Below are 25,310 nucleotides of genomic sequence, written 5' to 3'. Positions count from 1 at the left end.
CGTTGAAGTCGTGAGGCGCAAGCAGATCGTCTTTTTATAGCAACTTACGACGACTTTAAAGATCCTCCGCGATTTACGTACGCGTACAAGGGCAACCAAGCTTGATATAAAACCATCTTTGCCATCCCTCCCCAACCCCCCCTTCCGACAATCATGTCCTCTCCTAAGAGAACCGAATCCCCACCACCGGTAGGATTGCCTCCACCACCATCCATGCAACGTCATCCTACAGACTACAGCTAGCTCACTCACATACTCACACAGACGAAGACCAGCTCCGGCGCCGAATCCCCAACCACCGCACGACCACTCGAAATGGACGACGACGATGTTCAAGAAACGCCTGTGGCGAGCGGCGGTGAGCAGACGACAGCTCCCGCCGGCCAGCCAGCCGCAGGTACGACCACCGAACAGGCACCCGCGAAGCCCCCACGGCCACTCAGCGCGCAACAACAGGCGGAGAATACCCTGAAGGAGGCGTTCCCTGGCGTGGAGGCCGCGGTTATCAAGGCCGTCTTGATTGCTAGCGGCGGCAAGATCGAACCTGCATTCAACGCCCTCCTTGGAATGACCGATCCAGAGGCAGCTGCTGAGGCGGCTGCTATAGCTGAACAGGCACCTCCTCAGCCACCTAGGCCAGCTCGTGCTGGACCAGAACTGACGCAGTTGGAGGCGGATGAGCTCTACGCACGACAGCTGGCTGAGCACTTCGACTCAACCCAGGACCGCAACCGCAACAGGGGAGGCCCGCAACGCGGACCGAACCAGCGCTCAGGTTCGTACCACGAGGAGGATGAGTACAGTTTCATGGATGACGACCTGCCAGTGATCAAAGAGAACCTCCGTAAGGGCTTCATCGAGACCCAGAGCAAAGTGAACGGATGGTTTACCAACCTCAAGAAGCGCATCGACGGCGACGACCTCAGCGACATCCACGATGCGCAGCAGCGCCAGGAACAGGGCTACAACCAGGGCTTCCAGAACCAGCAGTACAATTCGCGCCGCGGCGACACGGGCAGGCGCAGCGGGGACTCCGGTCGCTATGATGCCGATCCGCAGGTCCTCAGCGATGACTTCACGGGAATACAGTTGAACGATGATACTAGTGAGCTCCACCACATTGTGACTCCTCGCTCGACCTCCCTTCCTAACCCTCACCCAGGCAACGCGCGCCGCTCCACCCGCCCATTAGCAAACCCCGACCTCTTCAAGCCGACCCCCGCGACGCCGAGGTCGAATGATGGGAGTCGCAAGGTGTCGTTCCAGGATGGGCCGCCAGAGGAGATCGATGTTTATGGGGGCGGGCGCGCGGCGAAGGACGCAGCAGCGACGACGCCGGCGTCGGGGAAGCAGAGTAAGTGGCAGCCGCTGAGCTCGGTGGATCCGAATCCGGTGGGGGAGGGGGACAATGATCCGTTTAGTTTGGGGGATAGTGAGGATGAGAAGGAGGTTAAGGCGGGGGTGAAGGAGGGGAAGGAGGAGGTGAAGAAGAGTGGGGGTGCGGCGGAGGGGAGTGAGGTTAAGTCGGAGACTGCTGAGGCTGGGAAGGATGAGAAGAAGGATGGGGCTAAGGATGCTTGAGTGCGGGTGGATGGGTGATGTGTAATGGGCATTTCATTGGGAGGATGGGAGGGTGGGAGGGCTGGTGAAATTGAACATATTGATGTTTAACGGTCAGTTTAACGACAGTCAGTGGATGCTCTAGTTTAGGAACACATTGATGTTTTCGACGGGCAACACACATGATGACGGTGGTGGACGATCTCTACTAATCTTAGTTATGATACCTACCTACCGCCTCTCCAGAATCGCGTCTTAGGAACGCTCTCTAGTAGTTATGATACTAATCTACCTACCTACCTTTCCATTTTCGCGTCTTGGGGACGTTCTCTACTACTTATGATACCTCCCTACCTACCTACCCATTTTCGCGTCTTGAGGACGTCCTCTACTACTTATGATACCTACCCTACCTCTCCATTTTCGCGTTCTGGGGTAGTATCATCGCGACTCAACTGACTCGCTGTCTAACCATCCCACAAACCACAAACCATCATGAATGACCTCATGTGGGGCCGAGACAAGACAAGACAAGACGAGACAAGACAGCTGAAGCAGCTCCCAGCTCCCCCAAGCTCTTTCTCTCCCTGTCAGGGTAGTACCATCAATCATCAGCCGCCACTCTGTCACATCTCATCCTCTCCTCCTCACCTTCCCAGAAACCCGCACACGTCAAACAGCGCCGAGCCGTGTCTCCAAGTCTTGGCCAAGACTTGGTCAAGACAACTTGGTCAAGACGGAACTTGGTGGGATGAAGAAAAAAGAACCATCTCGAACGCGACCGAGCCGGGTGAGGCGTAAGCCGAATGAGCACAGGTACAGGTAGGTGCACAAAGTCCAACACGCACCACCAGCAAGCATTACTTCCCTTGCTCTAATCTAGCACTGTGCAGTCCTCCGTAGATTACTTGCTTGCCTGCTTGCCACCTAGCATACTTGCCTGCTTCTAGTAATGTAGAAATTGATTAAATATTGGCCCTAACACCCAGCAACTCATTTCGGTTGTTTAGCGGGGGCTGCCTTGGGGGAGATATGCTTGTGTATGCACTGGAAAGGAACGCTTCTTTTTGCTGACGAGCTGGTTTTTTCTTTTCTCGTCGAATCAGGAGGGGGGATGGGGGAGGTATGGAACGTTCCACGGTCTATAGCTTGGGTGAAAGGAATGTATAGTTACTGCAGTGTACAAGTAGAGAAGAGGATGGGTACAGGATAGTAGAGGGATGGGTACAAATGAGGCTTCGGCCAATTATCGACGGCCGACTATCGATTTGGTTGGTCCTTTGGTGGCCTTTGTTGGCCTTTGGTGGCCTCTAATGGCCTGTTGTGCGCCCTGCCAGACTTCAATCTCGTTGATTGTTCCTGAGTTAAGCTACTTTGGGATTAGGGAGATTGTGGGTGTGGGGGCGACAGATGAAGGGGTTGGATGCATATATATAGAATGTCGTACTATAGCCAATAAATGGTAATGCACATTTTAATCATGTATCTAACTTAACTCTACTACCTCATTCAACATTCAAGACACCAATATGAACTTGATAAAATAGCAGTAAACAGTAAATAAAAACGCGTTAATATCATCTTTTGTAAACAACAGCCGATCGATTTGTGATGTATACCCTCCATCTCCATCACCTAAATCATAATTACGACCGGCGTTTCGCATAGGCGCATCATCCCGGCCCGCGACCCCTGAGAGGTCAGAGTGGAGGGGAGGGGATATCCGTTTCAATTTCCAGCATCCCGTCAAGCCCCCAGGTTCCTGCGCCTCACCGTCTGCAGTGTCCTGTACCGTCCCAAGGCCCACCATCGAACCCAGAGAACCCATCCGAGCAGCCCAGAGGAACCACCAAGTGGTCTGAAGTGTGGTCTGAAGTGGTCGGAAGTACTGCAACCTCCACCAACCCACGCAGGTACTTTATCGCTCTCGACCGAACACAGTACTACTCACCGCGCATCCTCCCCCCCCCCCACCCATCCGCGCTCTCCACGGACTTCTCCTCACACGACGCACCTGTGAGCCTTCGTCCTATGTTTGACCTTTCGTTCCCTCCTCCTCCTCCTCCTCCTCCTCGTCGACTTCACCCAACGATCCAGCCTGATGTAACCCGCCATCACGACAATCCAAAGTTGCGTCTTTCCATAATTCAATAGTCCCTGCCGAGCAGGACTGCCATTCATTTAGAACCTACATTTGCTACTACAGCAATAAACTGTCCCTCATTTCGAATCCTGACCCCGAAGTCCTTCATTCCAAGTCACTCTTTTCAACCGGTCCACCAGCACCACTGCCAGTTCAACGACCTTAGAGTACCGTTTTTTGTCGATTGTTTTCATTCTACCACGACGTCTATGATAGCAGCATCAGTCAATACAGGATAGCATAGAACCAGCGTCCGTCCCGGTCGACGAAATCCATCGCATCGAAAGTCATCATACATCGTGACAGCCTACACTTACGAGTTCACTGTCTCCGCATCTCGACCCCAACCAACAAATTCACCACCACCACCTTCATTTCCGGAAGCCTTCACATACACGGGAGGCTTCACGGCAGGACCGACACCACAAATCCACCATGGATACCCGCCGTGCCGCTGACGATGTGCACGACTTTCCTCTCGAGAAGAAGGCCGCTGAGGAGGCGCACCTCAATGACATCCACTGGCCGCTCACGATGGGCGGTGCTCCGACTCTGATTAAATCATACACCCAACCCACGCCCTCTCTTCTCGTTCCCCGCTCCCCGCCAGGTGATACTACGGATAGTTCTTCGTCTGGCGATAGTACTACGTCGAGTGCGTCTGCGGCATCTACAACAGCCGAGTGCGGACCTAATGACACTTCCTCGAAGTGTGAGAAGCCGTACTCCGCGTCATCTTCGACTATTGCTATCATTGTCGGTGTGACGTGAGTTGACAATGTTTCCTGTGGGTAAATCCACTGCTAATCGTGACCCAGTGTTCCTGTTGTGATCATTATCATTGCCTTGATCTACCTGCACCGCAGACACATCCGCAAGGTGAGAGAGGAGGATGCCAACGATAAGCACAAGTCCCTTGACTTTGGTCTCGGAATGCAACCTCACCCTGGAGCAAAGAAGGGCAGGAAGCTCCCTAATGGTTTGTCGGACTACGATATGAGCGAGAAGCCAGGCCACAAAGGCCAATTGTCTTTGGACATCATCAACAGCCCTTATCTTCTCCCACCAGGACTAAACAACTCAACCGAGTCCCTGCATTCCCTGTCAAGATCGATCCACAACAAGGAGGACCCTTATCGCCCGGTGAACGAACTTCAAAATGACAATGCTTCCATGCGCAGCGGATTCGGAGCAGCTCCAAGACGTGGTGACGGCTCATCGACCTACACTGGCCACACCGGCCACAGTGGAAAGTCAACTACTGCCTTCGGCTTGGTTCGCAATGCCAGCCAGATGGGTAGCACTGATGGGAACAACGAGTTTTCACCACCTCCTCGCCAAGCTTCGTTGGCAAAGAACGCTCTGCCTGAGAACGGACCCGCACACATCGAACCTGCACCTGCATACTTCCCCAAGAACTCGTCTCTTGACGGAGGTGTTCAGAGAAAGGGACTGCCATCGAGCCCCAGGGACTCTAACTCTTCTAAGGACGGCGAACGTAATACCTCGAGCTTCAGACTGAGCAACAACTACCTTGGTTCAATCGTCAATGGAGGAGGTCGCATGGAGACCCCACCACCATCTGCCCCTAAAGACAACGAGAAATCCCCCTTCTCCGACTCCGCCGCTCTTGACATGCCCATGGGCCCAACCTCTCTAGATGACGACCGTGCTCCCCAGCAGAACTCACCACCAAAGTTCGCAAACTCATTACCCGCGAACCCTCGCCCACCGAGGTTACAGTCACTGCCCCAAGAAAAAGCTCCCCTCCCAGAGATCCCGCAAATTACCCACGACGAAAACTGGCTGCAGGGCGACTACGGCAACGACGGCTTCGTCGTCACACCCCCATCCCCCACCCAAGAGGCCGCCATGAAGCGCGCCAGCCGCTACTCCATGGACGTCCCCCCGGAGGAATACGCCAACGCCGGCCTCGGCGCCCCAGGCGTCGACCCGCGCCGCATCTCCATGGGTTTCCGCCCTCTCCCCCCCACTCTCGCCGTCGAGTCCGACGACCCCGAAGTCCGCGCCAACCGCATCCGCTCCTTCTACAAAGAGTACTTCGACGACTCCAAGCCCGCGCCCGTAGGGGAGTACTACGAAGACTACGACGACGGGGCATACTACGACCCCCACGCCGATGCCTACGAAGCCCCCATCCCGCAACAACCCTACGCACAACCCATGGCTCGTCGCGCCTTCACTCCTCCTCCCGGCGCACAGAGGTTCATGGGCCAAGCACCACCCCGCGGCTCGCAAGGCTCAGGCTTCAACCAGAACTACAACAACAACTACGGCCCTGGCCCCAACGGCCCACCCCGCGCCTTCCACGGCTCAATGAGCGGCCGCTCCATGAACCAATGGCGCGGCCCCGCGCCCGGTTTCCAAGAACCCCGCCCCTTCTCCTCAGCCTCAAACCGTCGCCCCAACACCGCCCAGCAGAAACGCCCCATGGCTCCGCTCGCGGATCTGAATACCATCCCCACCCCCGCTCTGCTGAAGGATGACAGCTTCGCCATCATGAACGCAGCCGATTTCGTCGCACCCACGAGCTACAAAGAGCGCGCCCAGGGCCGCTCTCAGAGCCCCATGGGTGAGCGCAGACCGTATAGTCCTGCTGTCCCTGTGCACAGGCCACTTGTGAGCGCGTTCGATGAGCTTGCGGTGATTCCTAGCCCGCATTCGCTGAGGAAGTCGGGGACGTTCACGTCGTTGGATTTTGCGCCGCCGAAGAGGGTGTTTAGGGATCAGGATACGATGAGTGATGCGGGCAGTATTAGGAGTAATCGCAGTGGCGTGTCGGCGATGCAGTTGCAGGCTATTCGCAATGGTGCGCATCGTGTGAGTAGGTTGCCCGGGGATAGCGTGAGCACGAAGGATGATATGATTGCGGCGCTTAAGCCGACTTGGGGGTTGAGGAATGGGGAGTAAATCCCGTTTTTTCCCTCGATTCTCTAGTTGGTGGGAGGGTTGGTTGCATAGGAGGGGGGTAATTTGTATAGACGGAAAGGAACGGCATGGCGCGAATGGGAATGGGCTTCTTTTTGTTCGCTCTTCTTGATGACGATGTGTCTGTCTTGTGTTGGAGGGAGGGATATAAAAAGGCAGCATCTGTGTTTTTTGTATATGAAAGCATGACCCACCACCCACCCCGATCGTTTTTTTTGCCAGGGAGGTGGGGAGGAAAGGAGTACACTGTAATTATGGCTATGGGCCGGCATATATTTTTTGTTGTTTTTTTATTTTATCTATTCATTTCACTTCTTCCGTGGCGTCTTCGTGGTGATGATAATGGTGATGCTGTTTGCGATATATGTGGATGGGATGGGATGGAGGATGGCTCTTGGTGGAAACTACATCATATCAACCTCCCCTTCAGGAGGAAGGAAGGGGCGCGACTAGTTATCATATCAAAACTAAACAACCAGCCACTTAACTAACCCCCGCACCACCAAACCTAGCTGAGCGAGCTCTTAATCAGCTTGTGAAAGGCTGTGGTAAGGTTAGTAAGGAAGATAACGGGGAAGGAAATATGTTATTCTGTTGCTTGCTAGGGGGCTTTGAATCTTAGAGGGTAGGTTGGCGTGCACAATGAAGAAAATATGGATTCTGCGGAACTTAGAGCTGTGTTGATGAGGCTAAATGCAGAAACTCTACGTCTAATACCTTCCTACCGAGACCTTAGTCGGCAAACAACCACGGATCTACGAGTTCGAACATTATCATCTAGCGCCCTCGAACACTATATATTCATCTTCTCACCAACACCACTTCAGCACGCCTCATACCCCAACTCTCAACCCATCCTCACCCCCCCCTTAACTCACTCACCATTCCCACTCCCCGGCAACCCCTCCACCTCACCCCCCAGATCCTCCCCCAACCTCTCCCCCCCCACAACCACCGGCTCACAATCCTGCAGCACGAACAACATCCTCGCCCACTCCGTCTTACTCTGATTCCTCCACGCATGCATCGTCCCCCTCTGCACCGCCACATCCCCCCTCCTCAACACCTTAACCTCCCCCCCATCGAGCTCCATCTCGATTTCCCCCTCCAGCACGACGCCGTAATCGAGCGACTGCGTGCGGTGCATGAGCGGCTCGTGCTGGGGTCCGAAATCGACGATGCGGCACACCGTGCCGTGGGGTTGGACGAGGCCGAGGGTTCCGGATTGGACGACTTTCTCGTGCGTGGTGATGTCGGTGTTGGAGGAAAGGCTGGCGGGGAATTGGGAGGTGGTGTAGATGACGTTGAAGCCGATGGTGGAGGAGCGGAGGAAGGTCCAGGCGTTTTGGGTGGAGGAGTGGAGGTGCGCTTTGCCGGTTGTGGGGGAGTGGGTTGTTATGTGGATTGTGGGGTTGGGGAGGTTGGAGGGGAGCGTGGTGGTGGTGGTGGTGGACATCTTTGTCTTAATGCAAGGCTAGTTGTTCGTTCGAGGCGTGGAAGGAAGGAGATGGGATTTTGATGTCGAGGCTTGGGGTACCTTCTTACTTAAAACTTGTGGATTGAAAAGTGCTTTTCTAGACCCATCCGACAGTTGGAAATGCAACTTTCTAATTTTCCGATCATGATCGGAAAAGTGTAACCTTAAACGCAATATCCCGACCCAGTGCTACCAATGTCAACAATGATCCGGTATTGCCAATATCCCGACCCGGCACTACCAACATCAACAATGATCCGATATTGCTCCGTGAACCTCGGCCGTGAGACTTTTGGTTTGTAAATTCCGCGCCATAAACCCGAGAGGGCATGGTGGTTTAGGAGAATTACTAAGTGTGGGATGCAATGGTGTGTGCTTAGATGGATGCTGCTCCGGCTAGTAGTATGACACCGTTATTCCTTTCCTTTCCTTTTCCTCACCTTACCTTCCTTTCCTTCCATTACCTTTCCTTAGCTCACCTTACCCCATCTCGTTCCCTCTAGTCTCCGGAACCTCTCCAGCACCAAGAGCCCAACCGTCGAAAAAGTCAAAGCTCGCTGGAATCGTCCCATATTGCGAGAAATCCAAGACCTCGCCGTCGGGGAAACCATCCAGAATCTCGGGGTCGAGAAACGGGTGGAAGAAATCCAGAGTTGGAGATGGCTGAGCATAGAGGTCCTCTTGAACAATGGTCGTCGGATTGGGATCCGCAGATGTGAGTGGCTGATCTTCTTCGGCTATAGGTGCCCGCGAGGGAGGACGACACTGGCTCTGTGGGGTGATAGTCCTAGAAACTACGGTGGCAAAAGAGGTACGATTAGTTTTGATTGCTCTCGCAATTCTTGGTAAGAGACTCCACTTACAGTCTTGGCCCGTTAAGCCGGAAGGTTGAAGACTATTCTCATCTTGAATCCCCAGATCGGTAACCTCTTCGCCTGATTTTGCATAACCATCACCCCTGCTCCACAAAATGCTGTTATGCCCCAATATGGAATCACGCGCATGAGATGCGCTGATTCTAAATCCCTTTAATTTCCCCTCGGCGAGATGTTTGGGTTCGTTTTCGAGAGGAACCGGATCTTTCGCGTGCATTTTGTAGAGATACTGAAAGTGGATTTCCTACTCGAATGTTATCATTCGGTCCTGAATCATGTCCGACTTGCGGCGGAAAATGGGAGAGAGAAACCCTACCAACAACGCGCTAAACTTCCAGTACTTCGCCGAAAGATGGATCATTCTGATATTCGTCCTGACGTTTGCATGTGCCTTCTCCCTGACTGATGGTTCGGAGCACCACATAAAAGGAATCTGAATCGCGCATCCACAGTAGGCTGCATATGCAATAAAACTTGGGATGGCACTAGATTCGTTGGAATTCGTAAGGATCGCTTCGAAAAGTGTAGAAGCCTCGCAAGCGTGTTCGAAAGCTATTTGTGCTGAGAGATTTCGTGCAGTCAACCATGTGTTATCACTTGCGCCCCAAGAAAAAAGAGGAACGATGGAGGAGTGTAGAGCACAGAGACACTGGTGATGGACGGTGTGGATGAGTAGGAGTTTAGGCAGGACACTGTGAGGCGTTTCTGAGATGCTAGAAGGCGTCAAGTGAAGAGAAGTAGGAAGTTTAGACCACCATTCCGCTATTTGAGCATCGAGGGCATGGATGTCAGAAACTCTAGCGCTAATGCTAGACTCAGGTGATTTGATCAAGTTAAAAACCGCACGCCTAGATATTGTCAGCTCTAGAGCAGGTATGCATTACCGGTCGATCGATCATACCAATATGTCATGGCCTTGACCAATTCGCAGAAGATACCTTCGTTGCTTTGTCCAGAATCCAGGGAGACCCCTGGCTCCGCACAGAACCCAGCTTCGAAATCTTCGTCTCGCCAGGGAAGTCTAAGCTTTTGTGCCGTCTTCGATATCTCTGGCACGGACATAGACTCCGGTGCGTGGCAATTCATAAGATAACATGCCCAGAAGCGACGGCGCTGGATCTCTGATTCCAAGGAACCCGCCTTGTCAGGTCTTTCGGTTCCAAATCCTAGGAGATGTGCCAGCTGCAGAGCATTGCCTGAAGTCGATTGAAATGGTTAGTAAAACACCTTAAACTAAAGAAAACGGGTTCAGGTTCAATACCCTTATGTATATAAGACCTCCGCCAGGATCCCTGGCTGTACCAAAAAAGCGCTAGATTTATAAATGCCACAATGTTATCTTCGTTCGGGCTTTCGACTTCTTGGAACGCAAGCTTGCCTGCACGCTCGGCCCATTGTGTGCTGAATCCATGTTCTTTGAGGGAAGTCTGGTTCTTGGAGTCAAGATGGAAACTGAACATAAAAAAGGTCAACTATGTTATCCAGAGTTGAGAGTTTTCAATCATACATTGACGCAATCGCGCAGACACTCAGAACAACTTGAGGACGAGCTGTACCTGCAGCTACTGCTTCTAAGAACATGCGCTTATGCAACAGCAGAGATGCATTGTACACATCAGAGTAGTATACTTCGATCAGGCTAGAAACCAACGATTCAGGAATCCCGAGATTGTAATCTTGCGAGGGTGATGTCAACAGCAATGGGGGAATCGGGTACTTGTTTCTGGTGGTTTCTGCTCCATAACTCCCTCGGTAGGTAGAATGGCCTTCTTCTCGACTAGGGGTGGTAGTAGATACTGGTGTCGGAGGAGTATCTGTTACGCGCGCATTTTGCAATAAACTCGACGTTCCGTCCACCTGAGGGACATTGACACTATTGACACTCTTGGCACTATAGATGCAAGCGTGTCTTAGGCGCGAGCATCGTCTGCAGACCGGCTTATCACCCGAACAGCGGACCTGCTTAACATCAGTCTGTTTATTCGTGATTTGGATTTGAAAAGGGTGCTTGTAAAGCGTTGCAAGTGCCAGGGTCACAAGTTCAGTTCACAAGTTCAGTCAGTACCTTATGGCCCTTACATTGGCTGCAGGCCTTGCGTGGCCGTCCCGATGCTGCCAACATAAGGATTTTAGAATTTTCCGATCATAAATGCAATCTCATATATTATCCGTAGCGTTTATGATGTTAGTATTAAGTAGAGCTTGATAACAGATGGATCATGCATGAATCCAAAGGGAAGGTATAACTCGAGCAAGGGACAATATAAGGGAGTGCGGGGTATTGGGGAATGCGGGGTTCGGAAAACCTCGGAAAATTGAAAGTTCGAGTTAGGTTTACACACCTTCCCCTATTCGGACGCGATGCTCTAAGTGGTATACTACGCAGCCTAGGTAGACTGGATCAATTCATGCAATATATTAGGGTGTCATATCTCCCTGTTGAGCAATCATCAAATTCATCATTATTAGTTGTTAACAATAACTCACAGTTCTCTCCCTAGACCGGTGCTTGCAATGTTACGGTTATTTGTGCAGCTAGGATAGGGGTTTTAAGGGTTCAGAAGCATCCATTAAGTCGTTTATTAATATCTAACGGTTATATAAACGCTTTTTACATGACAAACTCAAGGATCAACTTTCAAATCAAGCTCCTTAGTCTCAAATGTTGAAGTTAATGCGCAAACTTCGGGGCGTCCTTAACGAGATCAAGCAGTATAAGGCGGCCAATAGAAAACATGCATCACGCTCCGTCGGTCCCATTTCCATCGCCCGCAAAACCTTGAAGCATCTGCATGATAGCAACGTTGATCTCCTCAGTAGGAGCGTTCTTTGATCGTTCCATGATAGATGCGGCTGAATCACAAAGCTCTCGACGTACCTTGGGCCAGTCCACTCCCGTCAGCAGCCCCTTGTGCTTGACTAACTCCCCATCAATGAAGACCGTATCAATATCGAAAGCATTTGCATACAACACCAAGGCTGCAACAGGATCATGCACGGGAGTCATTCTGGTCGAATCACAGCGAGTAATGAGAAGATCAGCTCTTTTGCCAGGAGTGATGCTACCGATGACGTCTTGCAATCCCACAGCTGCTGCGCCACCAATGGTTGCCATCTCAAGAACTTCTTCGCACCTCTGTGATACTTTTGGAAGTCTTACGGCGTGTTTTTCGTTGTCCAAATGTCGCTGAGCTTGAAGAAGTAATCTCATTTGTTGAAACATGTCCGCAGGATTATTTGAGGTAATGTCGATCCCAATGCTTGCAACGCAACCATGTTTGTGCGCTTTAAAGGCGATTGGATGACCCATTCCCATTTGAAGTTCCGTATCTGGAGTGCTCGATAGAGAGACACCATTTTTCTTGACAGCTTCTAGTTCGTCATCATGCAATGTTGCACAATGACTAAACAAAAGATCTGGGCCAAGAATATTCCTCTGCTCGAAATTGCGAACGATATGGGCTCCACGATCATATTTTCCCATTGCCACATGACCAGTAATTACTGCAGATCCGAGTGATCTACCAAATTCAACCTCATCAATGGCTTCGGCGAGTGTGCCCCGTTCTATTTCAGCAGGGGCAAACCCAAATCGTAGGAGGTCGGTAGGTTGATTGGACTTGAAGTACTTCTCCCTAATGCGCCTGGCGTCATCCCATCTCCATTTCGGGTTCTTTATCTCCTGCTCCTTGTTCACACTCGAGCCTTCCCAAGCGGGGTTTTCATACAAGCCATAGCAAAAGACCGCCCTGATTTTTGAGTCCTGAAGACCTTTGACGGCTGCATCCGCATGATCAGGAGAGTTCATGATATGAGAATGATCAACCAAGTACGTGATGCCATTATCGATCGATTCTAGGGCTCCACAATAGTTGCCTAGGTATGCGTCATGAGGAGTATAGCAGGAGCCATATATATTGCGGATGTTGACGACGTAGTCTGATAGTACATAGTCCGAAGTTATCGTTCGCAGCTGGGTTTGCCAGGTATGTCTGTGTGTATCCACAAACCCAGGAGACACGATGGCATCAGTCGCGTCGATAATTGTGAGGTCTGCAGAGGTGGGGAGGTTCTGAGCGACTGCAGTGATGATGCCATGCTCAATAAGGACGTCACAGTTACGAACAATGCCAATGGCAGCGTCAACTGAGATCACTGTGGCATTCTGAATAAGATATCTTCCAACCATTTTGTCGAATTTTAAAGGGATTTCCGAAGACAATAGAGATGGAGGCAGTCTGACTTGAGCATATTCTTGTCGCCCCCTCCTCTCTTTATTAAGGAGTTCTAGGGGTTCAACGGCAGGACTAAGGGGTGCCGTAAGTTCAACGACACACAGCGGGGAAATCTGCGGGGTAATAACCCGACCCCGTGTCCCGTGGGGTAATATCCCGACCCCGTGTCCCATGATATCCCGATTCAAAGCAGCAACACGTCCCAAATGATCTCACCAGTGAGGGCCGCCAAAAATCTCCTCCTTATTTGGTATATATACCCCCGTGCGTCAAGAACTAATACATACGACCATAGACTCAAGAGAATTGGGCATCCCGTCCGCTCTGCCATACACAAGCTTGAGATCGGTGGATTAGTAGTTGGGTGGGTGACCACCAGCGAATACCCACTGTTGTATGTTTTTTGTTTTTTTATCTTCTTTTTTTTTGGCCTGGTCAACGAACGGCGGTCGTTGGAAAGATGGATGTGACTTATTTTTTACTCACGAGCGTTCGTTGACGTTGGGAAGTGGGATGGCAGAATGATAGGAGGAGGGGCCGGACATACGAGATAAGGTGCTGGCAGATCTGATGAGGAGGTGAATTGGCAGACTGGCCGGTAGGGATGAAATATGAAATTCAAACTAAAATCTAAGAACTTGCTCGCTCGTGTTGTATCGTGAACACGAGAGAACAAAGTACAGACGGTCAGCTCGAGAACCGCGGTCTGGCAAAATCAAGGAAATACTTACGATGAAGTATTTTCTGCGCATAGATTGATCTGATTTTCTACTGCGCAAAATCAAATGAGTTACTTAAATCTCGATGCCGTAACGAAGGAATCAGAGTATCGTGTAAGTCAACTACAATTTCAGCCGCCCACCTAGTACCCTGGTAGTTCTTATGATTGCAACAGGATACTACGCATTCCCACCACAACCACTTAATCACTCATCATTAAAGTTATCGCAGGCACTCAAATGTTTAAAATATTAATATTCTCGGTGTTTTTGCTCTCATATGGCATACCGACAAGATATTACGAAGAATGTTACTAGTTTCTTAGACAAGGGCCTCAGGAAGCAGTTGAGTTATCTACACGGCCTTTAAAGATAACTTTTCCGAGGTTCCTTTAACAATTGACCTCATCCGGTATAATATTGCTCTGCTAAATAGTTTCCGGACAGTCGCTACTTCCTTGCCACCCAGAAATAGATGCCGGACAGCTTCATCCAAACCTTGCTGATTCTTATACTTCAAATTTGCTTGTCCATCGTTGGACCCTTTCACCGTATATATACATCGGGATGGCGGTGAGAAATATGAGTCCCTCGATCAAGACCATCCACCCAGAGACCTTTCCAAGACTTGTCAGCAAAGCTCTTTACGCATGCGAGAAGCATGTAAGAACGAACTTACCTTAACGAATCCATCCTTTTCCAGCCATGGAACTACAGCAAAACTTAACCCGAAAGCAAAGGTGTTCTTGAAAGCCGTAAGGATTGTCATTGTTTCTCCAGCCAGCGGCCGATAGGAATCAACGACGTAGGTCATCGCAACAGTTGGAACAGCACAAAGCACCCCGTAGGTGATTCCAGAACCTGCAATTGCGACCATAGCCGGTAAATGATCCCCAAGCCCACCACCCCAGAGCATTAGGCCAATAGGTCCAAATAGGAAAGATGGTATAAGACACCACAAGCGGAACTCGGGTTTGAAATAGCCACCACGACGCTTTGAGATGATACCGACCAGGTAGTCGCTCAGGGGGCCTCCAACAAGACATCCCACGATTGAGCCGATTAGATTCTACACATAGTTAGCATAGGAGTGTGCACCTCTCCCAAAGAAACTCACCGCAATGTTGACGTTGCCGAGGGCAAGTTTACTGAATCCATAAAGTTGGGGGAAAGCTGATGCATTGGCTGTTTGTTGGAAGACAACCCAACCTAAAGTCACACCATAAGTAACAGATCCCCAAACGACAGCAGGATATTGGAGCGTCAGAAAAGGCCTCCACCAAAGCCGCCATATTGAGGTTTGCCTGAGATTGATCAGTGCCCTACACAGCAAGATAAGCACGGGAATAAAGCTGCATACCTGTCGTACCATGATGTCACACTGAGTGACTTTGCCCAGCTCGCATTCGATCGAGCCCGGATGTCTGGCAATTGGGACGCTTCTAAGCCCTCGCCGGTCTCATATTCAGGCGGTCGTTCGAAGTTTGTCTCCGCTTGAAAAAGGACAGTAGCCAGAAAGCAAACTCCTGTCAATATGACGTTCATCCAAAAGACCCATCGCCAATCCGGGTTTGCATTTGCAACAAGACCAGAGAAGACGCCACCAAGAGCACTTCCACTGGCAATCATGAAAGTGTAAAACCCAACCTTAGCTCCTCTCTCATGAAGGAAGTAGAGGTCTGCCACAATGGCTGGACCCAGAGCCTCTGATGAACTAGCTCCGAACCCCTGAATAATTCGTGCCGCAAACAATGATCCCCAAGATTGAGCACGAGCAGACCAAATGCTTGAAGCAAAGAAGACGGCAGAACTTAGGATAAGAACGGGGCGCTTCCCTATTTTCAGCGAGAGAGGAATCCAAAATATATTTCCTATCCCTAGGAAAAGGATGTTGAACGTGATGAGGTAGCTTGCCTTAGTCAGGGTAATTTTGAAGTCTAGCAGAATTGGGAGAAGAATCGGTGAGATGGAGGCCGTGATGTAGTTCGACATAAAGACGAAGTAGCAGATAGTGACGAGGCAAAGATGCTTCCTCCACAAACTCCACGTCTGTATCTTTTTAGTCGACTTTGGTCTATTCAAGTTATATCAATGAAGCGAGACTTACCAACGGATCTTTGGGGTTATCTGTAGGTCTTGGAAGCAGAAGCCGGCCAGTCACCTTACCACTGTTATCCTCTAGCAATACGTTAGCAATGATAAACTCCTCTCGGGATCGACGTGCATTCCCTGGAACAAATGTGCAGCATCGACTATGCCATGAGCTAGTTGATGCTTTTCGAGCCCCGCGTTCTCCTCATGTCGAACGGCTGGTTGAGTATCAATCTTAGATTCCATGCCTTGTATATGCTTTGTATTCGGCTTAGTGACAACTCTAGAACTGTGGGGTTTCTGGGGACCCCGGATTTGGGATCTTACTTAAGGTAAAACTTCACAACAGTGCGCTCGGAAAATGGGGAACATTGAATCACTATGTTACACGTGATTGTCCGTCCAAGAAAAGAGATGTGAATCAGAGAACCTGTCATACTTAGGAGCTTCGACAGGAGGACTTCTCCCCAACCCGAAACAGACCGTGTGGTGAGGGAATCACAAGGCCCGCTAGTCTGTCCGGAAAATAACCCAGGATCTTACCAGGGCCGAACCTATTTTCCGAATCGGAAAACTAATTAATGGCCCGCCTCCTAGCCTGATACATCGGCAGATAGGATTGCAGAGGCGTTGAGTATTTTCATATTTAATCTCTTGAAAGGTATGTCTCTTTATTGAATTGTGTATAGACAAAGCAAATCTGTAGCCCCGACAACAAATATTTAAACTATTATAGTTTAAATATAACGCAAAACGATGGCCTCGTGGATTCCAATTGAAGATGGCTCCGATTTTTCGTTACAGAACCTTCCATATGGCGTCTTCAGCACTGATGACCTGGACCAGCGAATTGGTGTGGCAATTGGGGATTATGTACTGGATCTCAAAGCTCTAGCCCAGGAAAAGGTCTTTGCTGCAATCGATTTCGACAGCTCGACGCTCGAAGAGCCGACGATCAATGCGTACGCAAGTTTAAGAAAGAGTGTTCATCATGATGTAAGAAAATTGATGCAAGATATCTTAAGTGAAAGTACTCTGCTTGGCCCAGTCTTGCGCGATCATCGAGATCGGAGGGACAGAGTTCTTGTCCCGTTGTCTAGAGCAAAAATGCACATGCCGATGCACATAGGTGATTACACCGACTTCTTCGTCGGCCTGTATCATGCTCAAAATGTATGTGGCAATCCTGGCTGATGATCGTCCTTGATGCCATGGCTATTGCTAACGTAGTTGGCTAGTGCTGTGACATCTTTCGGCCTGGAATGGGACTCCCGCCAAACTTTTCGAGTCTGCCTGTCGGCTATCATGGTCGGGCATCGTCAGTTGTCATTTCAGGCACGCCTGTTCATCGACCAAGAGGCCAAATTGTCCTAAATGGAATCCCTACCGAAAGTCTTTGCCAGAAACTCGATTTTGAAGTTGAGTTTGCTGCATTCATTGGGCGCGGCAACAAGATGGGAAGCCGCATTGATGTTAATGAGGCAGAAGACCATATCTTTGGCGTTGTTCTGATGAACGACTGGTCAGCAAGAGACATCCAGCAGTGGGAGTCCACGCCGCTTGGGCCTTTCAATGGGAAGAACTTCTGCACCACTATTTCACCGTGGATTGTGACCTTGGAAGCTCTAGAACCATTCCGAACCACGCCTTTAACAGCCGGTTAGTACTCTATGCTCTTCATTTGGTATGACATGCTCAACTTATGCCTGGAAAGATCCACAGCTTCCCTATCTGAACCAAGACGAAAAGCAGTCGGTATATGATATCCCGATTCGAGTGTCGCTAGAAAGTCAGTCTCTCAGTTGCCGTCGAAACACGTCATTAAGCTAATGTCACATAGATGACTCTGGAACATATTCGGTGACGGAATGTAATACGAAGCACGTGGTCTTCTCCTTTGCTCAAATGCTAGCGCATCATACAGTAGGCGGGTGCCCAATGCGACCAGGGGATCTTATTGCCACAGGTACACTATCCGGACCAACTCGAGGAGAGCTTGGGTGCTTTCTAGAAGCAACGCGAAATGGCATCGATCCCTATGAGATGAAAGCACAGTTTTCAGGGAAACAGAATATCAGCCGGGCGTTCCTAGAGGACGGCGACACCATAGAATTTAAGGCACAAGTGCAAGGCAAGAGCGGGCTGGGACATGTTGGATTTGGCGCTTGTAAAGGCAAAATAGTAGCATCAGCGTGATTATCTTAATTTTTGTATCAGTGGTGTAGCACGATAGTAGTAATAGAATAAACGCAAGACCTGTAGTTGTGTTTAGCTATTTAACGTCTTATATCCTATGAATAGAAGCCTTTCGTTATTAGAGTTAGTAAGACTATAAGTATATAGTTATAAAGGACTTAGTTACACAAAGCATAACGTGGTTCATCACCGAGCGGGCTACTTTCCACTAGTATGATAGTCGTGTGTTGAAGGAGGCGGTCTTATAGGTGTCGGAGTGCGTAGTTTAACATCTAACTTTGATATGCCTACCTCAGGATTAAAAATAACTAAGCTTGCCCTTCTAAAGCTTCTTTTAACGTTGTCCTTAGTCACAATAGTAAAGTGTGCAACTTTAAATGCAAGGAGGAACCTGGTTTTAGTGATGTGGTGCGAAGGAGAGGGTATTGATATTGTTTTCTTTGCAGAAAGTTTCGAATTAATTCGGCAGATTAGTGACTTTCATGCCCTTCGAGTAGTAGAATACGGTAAATGCTCTTTCTATGACCTCGAATGTGCTTTCGAAGCGTTTAATCCATTCCAAGCCAGTTTGATTGTTCGTCCATCCGTTAGAAGTTAGTTTGATAGTCCAGTCTTGTAGGAGGTTGCCTTTGGTATACCCGTCTCTAAGAAAGCCTGGTGTGGCCGAGAGCAACACCAACACATCTGATCAAGTCCTATATGCAAGAACCGGTATCAATAACCAGGTCGCTTAGCTCAGTTGGTTAGAGCGTGGTGCTAATAACGCCAAGGTCGCGAGTTCGACCCTCGTAGTGACCAAATATGTCATATATTTTTGCCGTTTTCCTCGTCCACACACCCCCTCCATTATCCCTTACCGGGCCGACTATATTCCCGATGACGACGGTGGTGGGGGTGTTGTGGTTGACTTTTTTTTCGGCCGACGCCGCCGCCAGTGGTGGGGCACACACAACCTTTTTTTTGGACAGATGAGAGGGAGAGGAGGGGGTTCAAAGGCCGCTTTGGGGATCGAGGAGCATATCAAATAACCAAACACGGTCGCTTAGCTCAGTTGGTTAGAGCGTGGTGCTAATAACGCCAAGGTCGCGAGTTCGACCCTCGTAGTGACCAGTATTTCATACTTTTGCTGTTTTTGAGGGCGAGGGGATGGAGGTTGGATTTTTGCTCGTGGTGGTGGTGAGGGAAGGGCTAGAGGGTGCGGTGAATGCATGGGATGGGGCGGAGGAGGAGAGCATAGAGGGAGATACAGAGGAATGGGGGGTTTGGAGGGTTACGGTGATATGATATCGAAGGAATATCAGGCTACAGTGTGATACCCCCGGGGAGTGGCATTGAATACAAACAGCTTTTTTGTGCGTGATAGATATCACATGTTCTGGGCACAGCTCTACTCCCTTTTTAGCCCCTTCTCTTGGATCAGATCAGGGAGGACCAAAAAGAAAGGGTCATAAAATCAACACCTCAAGTCCAGGCCACAAACTAACCAGCCGATCCTCGTTTCACCAACAGAAACGGACTGAAAACGGAGCCAATAATAAAGAGAAAAGCCGTTTTCGTTTAACGTTCTCTAGAACGGGTGTGCGTCCATTTCACGTGGTTCACATGTCAAGAGCCCACTCATCGACTGCCGTTTTTGCCAAACGGGGAATCCTCGGGGTCTCCACGTCTGAGCGAAAGATGGATCCCCTCTCGCACTCGCATCAGCTACACCGTAGACTCTTGTCTAGACTGGATCTACCTGGCGGAGGGGGTATTGAGAAGAAGGTGGAATGGGCCAAAAAATAATCGGTACAAATGGCAAAAGAATGAATTTGTGATGTTTGGTCACTACGAGGGTCGAACTCGCGACCTTGGCGTTATTAGCACCACGCTCTAACCAACTGAGCTAAGCGACCTGGTTATTGATTGGGGTGATGAGGGGTATTGAGGTCTATGAGTAGTGAAGGAAGGAGCGATCCTTAAAATGACGCTGGTATGGGGTTGTACAGGATGGTCAGGGCTCATCAACAGGCGCTGTTGATTCCCCCAACAGGAATGATCATACTTGTCACCGTTGGGCTGGGATTGCTACTTGAATACTGAGAACCGATATACTGGCTGAATGAGCTGAACTAATTTACCATGGCAAGCCGACGCCACATCTGCCAACGCCACACGATCGCTCACACGACAACGGCACAGGGTGGCGGAGAGGGCTATTCTCGTATTCCGCTCGCGTGTGGGCGGGCTCGGTTGGGATTTGCACTGCCGGATCAGCAGTTATCCCGTCATGGCTAGGCGATGTGATGGAGTCGGAGTTGGTGGTTGGATTGGTTTCGGACTATTTGGGAGCCGGACTTTTTTGGGACTGTGGGATGTGAGATATGGTAAGATGGGGGTAAGAGAGGATTGGGTCGGTCTAAGTTGGGTGGTAAGGGGGACAGATTGGGCTGTAGGGCCGAGTTGGGTGGTGGGTGAGGTGAGGTGGCTGAGCTTGGATGTGTGTGGGATGATGATGATGGAGTAATTGTCTGAGCTTGGTGTGTGTGGGATATGATGCGGTATGGGCTGTGTATAGTAGGTTTATTTGGGCTGTAAGGTAAGATTGGATCGGGGGATTTTTATATTGCAAGAAGATTGATCGCATTGGTTGCTAGGCTAACCGTTTTTTGCTGCTGTATGGTAAGATTGCTATGTTACTCTGCATCTGCGTCTGCACTATATGGGGAGGGAATACGGGGTTGTATTGTACTGTACACAGCAGGAAGGAGAGACATCATCTCAGCTCCTCTCTCCATCCCCAGCCGCCAGTTTTGTATGTAATCCAATACCAATACATGTGAACGGGCCATATCATACGCCGCTTCTGTAATTGTTTCAACATCATCAGCTAACACCCATTGACGCCAACATGGAACGATTGAATTGAGCCAAACAGAAAAAGTTTCAACTTTCTTCTTCTTCTTCGGTCTAGTTACTCCTCTTCTAACGGTCTAACAGTTCTCTAGCTTCGCCCTGAACGTGGTACCTTGTGGACCTCTGCTAACCTAGGCATTTTTGGCGCCGTTCCAAGGTCTGACACGAGGTACCTGCCTCGTACCGCGTACTCTGCAGCGTAAACCTCGTACTCCTTGTCCGCGTAGCATTCATCCACAGCCAACTGTTTCCTGCCAACAGCCCAGACATCGCACCGCCCCCATCAATAACTCACCACCCCCCCCCAAGTACCCGCCCTCCTCCTTGGAAAAACCACGCCGGCCCGTGTCTTACGAGCCCTCTCTCCTCACCAGCCTTCCACAAACCACCTCTCCGTCCACCCAATCCTGCTTGCTTGCCCAGTAGTAGTGCAACCAACCGCTCTTCCAAGCTTCCATATTTTCCTGCTTTGGCTACTAACCCACCAGTGCTAAGTGCTAAGGGAGAGACCTAACGGAAGACCTAACGGAAGACCTAAACCCAAGAGCCTACACAGAAGGGATAGGGCATCTGTGTGCGACGGACTGTCCACTACTGTCCCCATTGAGCCGCGTCTGTCTCATCCCAAAACTCTTTTGGGTCTCACACTCGAGAAGAAGCGAGACAATCAGACCAGCCTCTCTCCTGTCGCGCCTTTGCTCGCACCGCATCTCTCTCTTTTACGTTTACGCGCCATTCCCAACGCCCTCCTGAGTGGACCGCGCCTACATTCATCCATCACCACTGAATCCTCATCGTTGACCAGATCGCTGCTGCAAATCCATTTGGCCGCGACCGAGGGTTCTGGAGACCTCTTTCAGCTAAAGGTGAGAGATGCCTTCCTAGTTTGCTAGATTCCTACTTCACTCGCAGGTGCTAATGTTACCATGTATAGACCACCTCGTCGACGGCTCACCTTTGAGCGACGCTTCGCCATGACTTCCAATAATACCAGTATGGACCCGACAGATCCGGGAACACCAAACCCAACGTCAAATGTTGAACCACCAACTTCAACTGCTGACACATCTGCTCCTCCAGTGACGACGCCGACGGAACCGGTCCCCCCTCCTACCTCGCAGACCACCACTGACCTTCCTACGTCCTCGGTGGCTCCTCCTCCCACGACAACAACCAACGAGCCGCCGACTAGCACGTCGGAACCCCCCCCTACAACCACGTCCGACAACCCTACATCAAGCCAAGAACCTCCCTCCTCTACTCCACCGACATCAACAGACAATACCGGCGGCGGCAACAACGGACCCTCAAAAACAACCATCACCCGCTCCACGACCGCAGCGCCAACAACCCCCACCAGCGGCACAACCACCGGGCCACCATCCACGACCAGCTCCGACCCCTCTCTCAACGACGGGAACTCCGGCAATAACAGCGGCGGCAGCCATGGACTCACCGGAGCCGGGCGCACCGCCGTCGCAGTCGTCGTCCCCATCGTGGCCGTAGCCCTGATCGCCCTCCTCGCGCTCTGGTTCTGGCGCCGCCGCAAGCAACGCAAGGACGCCGAGGAGCTGCGCAGAAAGGAGGTAGAGGAGTACGGCTACAACCCTAACAACGACCCCACCCTCCCCGCCATCGGCATGGTCGGCGGCGCTGCCTCGACTGACAACGGAGCCCATCACGAAGAGGAATCGGGATATCGTGGATGGGGAACTACGACTAATACGTCTGGCCGCAAGGCGTCGACGACTATGTCTGGCGGCGCTGCAGGCGCGTACTCCGAGGGCGCACAATCGCAAGCCCCCGTCTCAGAGACGCGCTCTGATAACGCCCTCGTAGGCAACGGACGCCCGCACTCTGATGAGGTCGAGCAGCTCGGCGCAATGGGTCCATCCGCCGCCGGGAACAGGGGCGGAGACATCCACCGCGGTGTTTCCAACGCGTCGTCCTCGTATAGCGCGGGTCACGCGTCTGATGGCTCGGATGAGCAGGCTGTCCCCGGTGGCGCGTATGGTGCCGCGCAGTACTACTCGAATGATGGGCCGTATGCGGATCAGGCTTATGGAGGTCGTGGGGGCCCTGTAGAGGCGCAGGGACAGCCGGTTATTAGGGATAATCTGGCGAGGAGGGCGACGAGGATCGAGAACCCGTCGCACTTTCCTACGCAGGCTAGTGCGGGGATTTCGCAGAATTTCTAAGTCGTGGATGATGTCGACGGCTGAGGTGTGTGCCAGCGTGGTGGTTTCGCCAAAAAAGCAACGGGGACGACGGACGTGTTATTAGTACGATTACGCTCGAGGACAGAAAGAGGAGAACGAAGAGAGACGCGGCGTTTAATAATCTTTTTGCGAATGAGGAGCTTGAGGCCTTTTTTACCTTCTTCTTACAAACTCTACACCCACCTTTTTTTATATATGTTTTTTAACGTCATTAATGGAGCATAAGGGGGGAATTTGCAATTGGCATTTGGCATCTAGGGATGGGAAATATGGGAAGGGGATTTGAAAGGATGTTGTTGTTGTACAAAGTCGAACATTTTTTTCTCTTTCGTTGTTTGTTCGTTTGGTGGTGGTGGTGGTGGTGGTGGTGGTGGTGGTTTTGGGGTGGCTGCGTGCGTTGCAGCGTGGCGGATCTCCCTCGTGCGGGAAGCCGGCTGTCCTCTCGGGTTCAGAGTCGTCTTTCCAACTTTGCCAGATCTTTGAGGGGAATGGTTGCAATAGTAGAGAGCCTTGTTAATAGGATTTTAGAGTCAGCCCTCAAGACCACGGTTAGCGCGATTAATTAGGAGAACGGTCTTTAGTGCTTACCGTCATGATAGGTGTATGTGTAGTAACTAACCAGCAAGAGTATGGTTAAGAGCCCCGCTAGCATAGTGAATATATGTTTCCTAGGTATATTCATTTAGACCAAACGGAGCTATTCTAAACTGAAAAATAATAAAAGTGCTTCAATTTTTGCACTAGTTAAGCTAGGGGACTCGAAATACTAATGGGGCTCTTACATGGGCGTGGCATGAACCTTGGCTGCGGTGCACAGATCAAGTAGTCCTAGGTGAGGCAGAAGGGGTGAAGTGGAATGAGACGTAAAGGCTAACGAGGAATGAGCAAAGGAGAGTAAGAAGGACAGGAGTTGCAGTATGTATACCTCGTAGCAGCGCCATGTTATTTTTACGTAGTCGCGCGGTGGTTTACTTACGCGTGGTGGCACCTTGCAGCAGAAAATTGAGGTGTGTGGTCAACAGCTGGTATCACCGGGTGGTGACCAGCAGTATGTTGGCTGCGAGCGAGGAGTGGGAACTGACATGTCGTTAGCACGTACGGCAGGCTGGAGTTAATATGCGGCTGAAGCGGAGGGAGGTGCTACAGTAGTAGCCGTGTAGGCTCACGCCATGTGGGAAGCTGTCTTTTATTTGTTCGAAATATGGAATGAAATTGCTGAAGGTTAATCACATAAAGTTAACGAAGCCAAGAGTGCGAAAGTAAGCTTCGACTAACACTAAATCTACAATAGTAAAAGGAAAAGATACATTATAAACGTAACACAATCGCCAGATTTTGGTTTGCTGTGTGCCTAGGAAACGAAAAAGCGACGATGATGAGCAAAAGGTGCAAGACACGAAGGACGAGGCTTTAAACTATGTGTGGCTTCAAAGTTCAGCTCGTTGCAGCTCATCATATTTTCTCTTAGCAGAAGTTCCTGTAGAAAGCTGCGAGCAGTTGTCGCCAAACATCAGCCGCCATCCCTCTTTCCGCCAGAGAAGATAGCCGCAATCAGCCGCTCAGCATAGCGTGGACTGTAGCACACCTAGCATACGGCAAAGCATGCTTGCCGACAGTAGAGTCTTGCTATGTAGGCGGTTCAACCTAGGAATTCCAAGAATTCTAACGTCACAAAAGCCAATAGAACGAATGGATTTCTTGTTGGTCTCGAAAAAATCCTTAATGACCTTTTTAGGAGCTACTACTCCACATATGTCAAGCTGATGCAGATTAGATGCGCAGTGAGACAGTAGTTCTAGAACACGTTTAGAGACCCCACACACGCGCAGGACCTTAACGTTCTTCAGCAGCTGTCTTAGAGACTCTAATAGAGGGCCTAGATTAGGTTCTTCCTATAAATCGTAGAATGGAAGCTTGAAGTGCAACAAGCTAATGGTATAAATGGCAACGC

The 25,310-nt window shown here is 50.5% G+C and overlaps 10 protein-coding genes and 3 non-coding genes across 13 annotated transcripts; 7 read left to right on the top strand and 6 right to left on the bottom strand.

Annotated features, from left to right (window-relative positions):
• CUE5 (ubiquitin-binding protein cue5) lies at window positions 1-1,581 on the top strand (the record flags this gene model as incomplete). The annotated part of the gene is made up of 3 exons (XM_018275813.2): window positions 1-189; window positions 265-1,105; window positions 1,163-1,581. The coding sequence occupies exons 1-3, from the start codon at window positions 154-156 to the stop codon at window positions 1,579-1,581; spliced, it is 1,296 nt and encodes a 431-aa protein (XP_018128516.1). The 5' UTR covers window positions 1-153.
• A 279-nt stretch (window positions 1,582-1,860) lies between these two features.
• On the top strand, window positions 1,861-2,620 carry VE01_10802 (uncharacterized protein). Its single transcript, XM_059464253.1, has one exon. The coding sequence runs from the start codon at window positions 2,056-2,058 to the stop codon at window positions 2,359-2,361; it is 306 nt and encodes a 101-aa protein (XP_059320236.1). The 5' UTR covers window positions 1,861-2,055; the 3' UTR covers window positions 2,362-2,620.
• A 950-nt stretch (window positions 2,621-3,570) lies between these two features.
• Window positions 3,571-7,504, top strand: VE01_06363 (uncharacterized protein). Its single transcript, XM_018275812.2, has 2 exons — window positions 3,571-4,470; window positions 4,522-7,504. The coding sequence occupies exons 1-2, from the start codon at window positions 4,139-4,141 to the stop codon at window positions 6,632-6,634; spliced, it is 2,445 nt and encodes an 814-aa protein (XP_018128637.1). The 5' UTR covers window positions 3,571-4,138; the 3' UTR covers window positions 6,635-7,504.
• VE01_06362 (uncharacterized protein) lies at window positions 7,161-8,108 on the bottom strand (the record flags this gene model as incomplete). The annotated part of the gene is made up of 2 exons (XM_018275811.1): window positions 7,161-7,195; window positions 7,535-8,108. The coding sequence occupies 2 exons, from the start codon at window positions 8,106-8,108 to the stop codon at window positions 7,161-7,163; spliced, it is 609 nt and encodes a 202-aa protein (XP_018128512.1).
• Window positions 8,109-8,609: 501 nt separating this feature from the next.
• VE01_06361 (uncharacterized protein) lies at window positions 8,610-9,221 on the bottom strand (the record flags this gene model as incomplete). The annotated part of the gene is made up of 2 exons (XM_018275810.1): window positions 8,610-8,923; window positions 8,993-9,221. 2 exons carry the CDS (start codon window positions 9,219-9,221, stop codon window positions 8,610-8,612), a joined length of 543 nt encoding a protein of 180 aa, XP_018128514.1.
• A 27-nt stretch (window positions 9,222-9,248) lies between these two features.
• On the bottom strand, window positions 9,249-11,274 carry VE01_06360 (uncharacterized protein; the record flags this gene model as incomplete). The annotated part of the gene is made up of 5 exons (XM_059463792.1): window positions 11,070-11,274; window positions 10,512-10,963; window positions 10,266-10,456; window positions 9,906-10,200; window positions 9,249-9,852 (listed from the first exon to the last, which is right to left on the bottom strand). Exons 1-5 carry the CDS (start codon window positions 11,124-11,126, stop codon window positions 9,249-9,251), a joined length of 1,599 nt encoding a protein of 532 aa, XP_059319528.1. The 5' UTR covers window positions 11,127-11,274.
• A 294-nt stretch (window positions 11,275-11,568) lies between these two features.
• VE01_06359 (uncharacterized protein) lies at window positions 11,569-13,411 on the bottom strand. Its single transcript, XM_018275808.2, has one exon. It carries the CDS (start codon window positions 13,191-13,193, stop codon window positions 11,745-11,747), a length of 1,449 nt encoding a protein of 482 aa, XP_018128585.1. The 5' UTR covers window positions 13,194-13,411; the 3' UTR covers window positions 11,569-11,744.
• Window positions 13,412-14,275: 864 nt separating this feature from the next.
• VE01_06358 (uncharacterized protein) lies at window positions 14,276-16,585 on the bottom strand. The gene is made up of 7 exons (XM_018275807.2): window positions 16,377-16,585; window positions 16,163-16,307; window positions 16,066-16,136; window positions 15,319-16,007; window positions 15,076-15,262; window positions 14,638-15,027; window positions 14,276-14,575 (listed from the first exon to the last, which is right to left on the bottom strand). The coding sequence occupies exons 2-7, from the start codon at window positions 16,293-16,295 to the stop codon at window positions 14,468-14,470; spliced, it is 1,578 nt and encodes a 525-aa protein (XP_018128586.1). The 5' UTR covers window positions 16,296-16,307; window positions 16,377-16,585; the 3' UTR covers window positions 14,276-14,467.
• Window positions 16,586-16,805: 220 nt separating this feature from the next.
• Window positions 16,806-18,282, top strand: VE01_06357 (uncharacterized protein; the record flags this gene model as incomplete). The annotated part of the gene is made up of 4 exons (XM_018275806.2): window positions 16,806-17,222; window positions 17,288-17,708; window positions 17,764-17,838; window positions 17,890-18,282. The coding sequence occupies 4 exons, from the start codon at window positions 16,806-16,808 to the stop codon at window positions 18,243-18,245; spliced, it is 1,269 nt and encodes a 422-aa protein (XP_018128584.1). The 3' UTR covers window positions 18,246-18,282.
• A 687-nt stretch (window positions 18,283-18,969) lies between these two features.
• Window positions 18,970-19,044, top strand: VE01_06356 (the record flags this gene model as incomplete). Its single annotated transcript has 1 exon — window positions 18,970-19,044. It is a non-coding gene; the product is annotated as a tRNA-Ile (tRNA).
• A 237-nt stretch (window positions 19,045-19,281) lies between these two features.
• VE01_06355 lies at window positions 19,282-19,356 on the top strand (the record flags this gene model as incomplete). The annotated part of the gene is made up of 1 exon: window positions 19,282-19,356. It is a non-coding gene; the product is annotated as a tRNA-Ile (tRNA).
• A 710-nt stretch (window positions 19,357-20,066) lies between these two features.
• VE01_06354 lies at window positions 20,067-20,141 on the bottom strand (the record flags this gene model as incomplete). Its single annotated transcript has 1 exon — window positions 20,067-20,141. It is a non-coding gene; the product is annotated as a tRNA-Ile (tRNA).
• Window positions 20,142-21,403: 1,262 nt separating this feature from the next.
• Window positions 21,404-23,737, top strand: VE01_06353 (uncharacterized protein). Its single transcript, XM_018275805.2, has 2 exons — window positions 21,404-22,006; window positions 22,075-23,737. The coding sequence occupies exon 2, from the start codon at window positions 22,115-22,117 to the stop codon at window positions 23,336-23,338; it is 1,224 nt and encodes a 407-aa protein (XP_018128580.1). The 5' UTR covers window positions 21,404-22,006; window positions 22,075-22,114; the 3' UTR covers window positions 23,339-23,737.
• The last annotated feature ends 1,573 nt before the right edge of the window (window positions 23,738-25,310 follow it).

This window comes from Pseudogymnoascus verrucosus (genome assembly GCF_001662655.1).
Source record: "Pseudogymnoascus verrucosus strain UAMH 10579 unplaced genomic scaffold scaffold_35, whole genome shotgun sequence".
Classification (NCBI taxonomy): Eukaryota; Fungi; Ascomycota; class Leotiomycetes; order Thelebolales; family Thelebolaceae; genus Pseudogymnoascus; species Pseudogymnoascus verrucosus.
This window is presented reverse-complemented; position numbering and strand designations above follow the sequence as displayed.

Bases quoted from the DNA above. Each gene is read 5' to 3' on its own strand.
- VE01_06358 (XM_018275807.2), bottom strand. From the start codon at position 16,295: ATGGAATCTAAGATTGATACTCAACCAGCCGTTCGACATGAGGAGAAC. The intron at 16,008-16,065 runs GTAAGTCTCGCT...AAAAAGATACAG, and splicing joins ATAACCCCAAAGATCCGTTG to ACGTGGAGTTTGTGGAGGAA. The intron at 15,263-15,318 runs GTATGCAGCTTT...GATCAATCTCAG, and splicing joins GTGACATCATGGTACGACAG to GCAAACCTCAATATGGCGGC.
- VE01_06359 (XM_018275808.2), bottom strand. From the start codon at position 13,193: ATGGTTGGAAGATATCTTATTCAGAATGCCACAGTGATCTCAGTTGAC.
- VE01_10802 (XM_059464253.1), top strand. From the start codon at position 2,056: ATGAATGACCTCATGTGGGGCCGAGACAAGACAAGACAAGACGAGACA.
- VE01_06353 (XM_018275805.2), top strand. From the start codon at position 22,115: ATGACTTCCAATAATACCAGTATGGACCCGACAGATCCGGGAACACCA.
- VE01_06363 (XM_018275812.2), top strand. From the start codon at position 4,139: ATGGATACCCGCCGTGCCGCTGACGATGTGCACGACTTTCCTCTCGAG. The intron at 4,471-4,521 runs GTGAGTTGACAA...ATCGTGACCCAG, and splicing joins GCTATCATTGTCGGTGTGAC to TGTTCCTGTTGTGATCATTA.